General features: G+C 39.0%; 1 protein-coding gene across 1 annotated transcript; it reads left to right on the top strand.

The window, feature by feature from the left end:
* Window positions 1-242: 242 nt before the first annotated feature.
* Window positions 243-3,831, top strand: RIPPLY2 (ripply transcriptional repressor 2). The gene is made up of 4 exons (XM_039532141.1): window positions 243-463; window positions 650-725; window positions 1,062-1,126; window positions 3,131-3,831. Exons 1-4 carry the CDS (start codon window positions 387-389, stop codon window positions 3,294-3,296), a joined length of 384 nt encoding a protein of 127 aa, XP_039388075.1. The 5' UTR covers window positions 243-386; the 3' UTR covers window positions 3,297-3,831.
* The last annotated feature ends 591 nt before the right edge of the window (window positions 3,832-4,422 follow it).

Genomic DNA, 4,422 nt, shown 5'->3' with positions numbered 1-4,422 from the left:
TTGCAAAAAGTACACGAAACTGGGAGAATCACTTAGTCTTTCCCACACTCGCCATTTCACAGCCCAGAAGCGTGGTTTTTTTTTTCATGACAGCAGCCGTGTCTGTTCAAGTGTGATTAACACTGACTTGCCAAATCTCTCCCTGGGCCATTTGGGACTTGCACGCGTCCACGCTCCTTGTTTACCCTGATGCGCCTTCACGCGTAGCCTTTTTGTTTATCTGACTAACAAATGAAAGGGAGGGGGTGGACTCCTAAATAGTCATTAGCCGAGGACTATAAAAGCCCCTCAGCCTCGGGCTAGCGGGAGAACTGATCTACTTCAGGATCATCATCGGCGAAGCAGCACCACTCCCTCGTCCGGATCCCGTGCTGTAGCGGCGAAGCATGGAGAGCGCATACATATGCTGCTGCCCTTCACTTCAGGGGTTTAGCTCCAGGAGATGCTCCAAAGGACAACACGGGTATCCCCACTTCCTCCAGCCCAGCGAACCCACGGCGCTTTCCTTCCAGCAGATCAATTGCACTTGTGATCAGAGCCTGGTTTCCCCATGCCTCTTCCACCCATCGCGCTGTGGAAACCGAGTAGCCAGTCTAGGGTTAGGTGAGTGTTCATCTCTATTTAACAGGCTGTTTCCTTGATTCTGCAGGGCTGAGGAATTCTGGAGGCCTTGGATCCCTACCCAAAGAGATGCAGAGAGACAGCTGAGAAGAAATCAAAGTGTGGTAAGTGTCTCAAATCTGCCAATAATACTGTCCTGGCAGAGAGATGGAGAGGACCAAGCAGGTTTTCTTCCATCTGACACGTTCAGGGTACCCTGCAGGTCTGTGACTTAAAAAAAAAAATTAAAAAACCCCAAAGCAACAAACTATCAATCTCCCAAACAAGGTCTGTTTGGAAAATAATCTGTGCAGCTGTAGTGAAGGGCATTTCGAAGGTTAAATGGCAATGTGTAGTTTAATAAACCAAGAATATTGAATACTGTAGCAAATTAACCTGTACAGTTTGCCAGGTTATATTTAACACCTGTGGAGTAAATTGTGTCTTTTTTTAATTCCTAGCTGTATAGTCCATATGGGATGACAGAAGCCTCAGGAAAACTTACCCAATATACACATCCAGTTAGGTAAGTTCCGATTCAAGGAATAACAGGCTCTCTAGTAACCCTCCTGATAATTAGTTTTACAGCTGTCATAATTATGAAGCAGATTTTATGGCCTTTAGTCTCCACCCATATCACCAAATGTATTTGTGGTTATATGTACACTGGATGTATGTACGTACATCAGATAGCAAAATCTTGAGCAAAGGTATACAGGTGCAGGTGCTTAAGTGCTTTGCTGGATTGTGGCCTACCAAAATAAATGTTAAAAACTATCATAGTAATAATATCTTGCATTTATAAAGCTGCTTTTATTCCAGAGGGTCCAAAGGCATTTTACACTTTTCAAACAGAACTCTCCTCACCCATCCCCAAGGTGGAACTTGACAGCTGTTTGATAGCACACACCACTAACAGCTCAGGTCAGGAAGTAAAGAAGATTACTATAGCTGAAGCTGTAGGGGATCGATCTGTTGCATGTAATGAGAGCTAGTCATTATGGTATCCAGGTGATTTAGGAAGGTGGCATGAAATTGCACAAATTAATATTTTAGGTAGGACACAAAGTGCTCACAAACTTAGGCCCTGATTCTGTACACACTTGAGTAATTATATTGACCTCAGTGGGACTACTTGCATGCAAGCATGTGTCAGTCTCTCTGCAGGATTGTGGCTTTACACACTAAAAGTGAACAGGAAATGTGATACTATTTGAGTGATAAAAATACGATGTTCAGAAGCAAGATGTAGCCTAGTATAATTTATTTACAACTGACTTAGAAAGTATTTTTGAATAAATAAATAAACCTCCTCTTATATCTTTAATTTTTTGCTGTTTATGGATGATATGTAACCAGTGTTATGAATCATTGCACAGGGAAATATATTAAATGGTGCTGGTGACAAAGTGGTTAGTGTCCATTTATCTTTCGAAACTTGTCTCATTTTGTTTGCCTTTTAAATTCACCTCCCATTTTTGCTTACAATTTGTTATGATTAGTTGATAGTGTAAATCATATTAGTTGGATGTCCCTGCCAATAAGGTAGAAAAAAGTCTAATTGTTATCATAGGTGTTTATAATCTGTGGGCACAATATGGGAGATCAGTTTGAAAAACTAGACGTACCAGATATGAGTTGCATGTAGTCCACAAGTGGGAAGAAAATATAGGTTTTAGTTTCATCCTGAGAAATTACTCTTGCTCTGAATGCTTTCTTTCAACTCTGTTTTATTGTAAATGTTTATAAACTTTGTTATATTTTCAAAAATTAAACAGTCCACATACTGTACATGCATAATAATGCACCGTAAATAATATACCATATACAAAGCAAACCAATATAGCTCTCAACTGATATTTAAATTATATGATTCCCTTTTTCTTCATCTTTGCAAACACATGTGATATACTCTGATGTAAATCGGGATCTCTGTAGTTGGTGAAGTCACACAAGTGTAAACCTGGTATGAGAGGAAAATCAGACCTAGTAATTTTTTTCTTTTAGATTAAAACTATTGAGTTATATGGTAAAATCCATGGGCCTGATTCTCTTCTTACAACAGATTTACACCTTTTGTAACACCAGTAATTTCAGTAAAGTTGATGCTGATTCTCACTGGTGTAAGAGGAGAATATAGCCCTTAGTAACAAAGCAATCCACATAATTCCTTTGGATCACATTGCAGAACTTCAGTTAATTAGGTAGCATGGAGGCTGAGTTACGGAAGTGGATCTCAGGATTCAGGTTAGTTTTTGATGCTACATTTTGTACGGTAGTATATTTGAGGCTTCTATTGGATCTGTATTTTTGACAAATTTTAAATTTCAAAATACCTATCAGATCTTCAGATAAAAGAGAAACCTTTTCTAGTGCTGACTCAGAAAGTGATACTTGTGTAGGTTGTGGGGAAGAGTTGGTGTCTGTTAGAAACACAGAAGACTTTCCTGTCCCCGGAGGCTGACAGACAAGAAACACAAAGGATAATCTCTAACAATAATAGATACACAACATTGTATATTTGTTTCAGACTATTTTGGCCCAAGTCAAGGTGCTTTGATTACTTATATCGAGAAGCTGAAGCACTTCTGAAAAACTTCCCGGTTCAAGCCACAATTTCCTTTTATGAAGACTCAGATAGTGAAGATGATAATGCTGAACTGGAGCAAGATTCGGGAATAGAATCTGATTGCTAACTATATGGAGTGCTAATACCACCTCTAAAACTTTTTAATTTAAACTTGATGTAAAAATGTATCATAGTATTTTTAAAGATAATTTATTTGAATGTAAGTTATTGGTAATAAAACTGAAATATTTTGTACATGCTATAGTACATTTGTCTGCCTTTTCTAGTCTAAGGATTGTTTTTGCTTTTAGGGGAGAAAAGGTACAAATTTGAATTTCTTAAAACAGCTGAATAATTTATTATTCTCATGAAGCCTGACACATTTAATATATTAGAGTTCTAGCTCCTATACTTTGTAGCCCATAACTAACACATTCCCAAATTGCAATTTTAAAACAAGTTGCCTGATTATTCTTTCCTTTACACCAGTTTTATGATGATGTGACTCTATTGACTTCACTAGTGTAAAAATGGTGCAACTGTGTGGAAAAACAGGCCCAGTAGAGTGGCTCCATAATGAAAAGTTTTCTTTATAGCTTAAGTGAAGCATATCAAGTAATTAATCTGGAACAAATATTCTTAGTCCTGGTCTACGGGGGAGGGGAGAGGATTGATCTACATTATGCAACTTCAGCTATGTGAGTAACGTAGCTGAAGTTGACGTACTTAGAGTGGCTTAGGGTGGTGTCTTCACCGCGGTGAGTCGACTGCTGCCGCTCCCCTGCGGCACTCGAGTACAGGAGTTGACGGGAGAGTGCTTGGAGGAGTTGATTTATTGCGTCTAGCCTAGATGCAATAGATAAATCAATCCCCACTGGATCGATTGCTGCCCACCGATCTGGCGGTAGTATAAACATAACTTCAGATCATACACTCACTGATGAAATGAAGTGCATACATGTGCATGGAAACAGACAGTTTAAAAGAAAGACAACATTTTTTCAATTTGTGCTGTCAGTCACACCCATGAAACTGGGGACAGAATTTAGGCTTGAGCACTGAATCATGCTCTCAGATACATGGGCTTATATTGCTGGATATAGTATAAAAGTAGTTACTGATCATGCATGTAAACCAGACAACAGCAGGAAGTAAGGAGTAAGATTGTGCTCTTATTGACTAATAGGGTTCCACTGCTACAGCTAGAAGTAGAATTTGGCCTGACATACAGTAATACATGCCTGCAAATGTGA

Source organism: Mauremys reevesii, linkage group 3 (genome assembly GCF_016161935.1).
Source record: "Mauremys reevesii isolate NIE-2019 linkage group 3, ASM1616193v1, whole genome shotgun sequence".
In the NCBI taxonomy this organism is placed as follows: domain Eukaryota; kingdom Metazoa; phylum Chordata; order Testudines; family Geoemydidae; genus Mauremys; species Mauremys reevesii.
Note: the sequence above shows the minus strand (reverse complement) of the source record. Positions and strands in the feature narration are given on the sequence as shown.

What these genes read in the sequence shown, in the direction of transcription:
- RIPPLY2 (XM_039532141.1), top strand. Translation starts at nt 387, where the DNA reads ATGGAGAGCGCATACATATGCTGCTGCCCTTCACTTCAGGGGTTTAGC. An exon ending in TGCTCCAAAGGACAACACGG is followed by an intron (nt 464 to 649) that starts GTATCCCCACTT and finishes TTGATTCTGCAG; the next exon opens with GGCTGAGGAATTCTGGAGGC. An exon ending in TGAGAAGAAATCAAAGTGTG is followed by an intron (nt 726 to 1,061) that starts GTAAGTGTCTCA and finishes TTTAATTCCTAG; the next exon opens with CTGTATAGTCCATATGGGAT.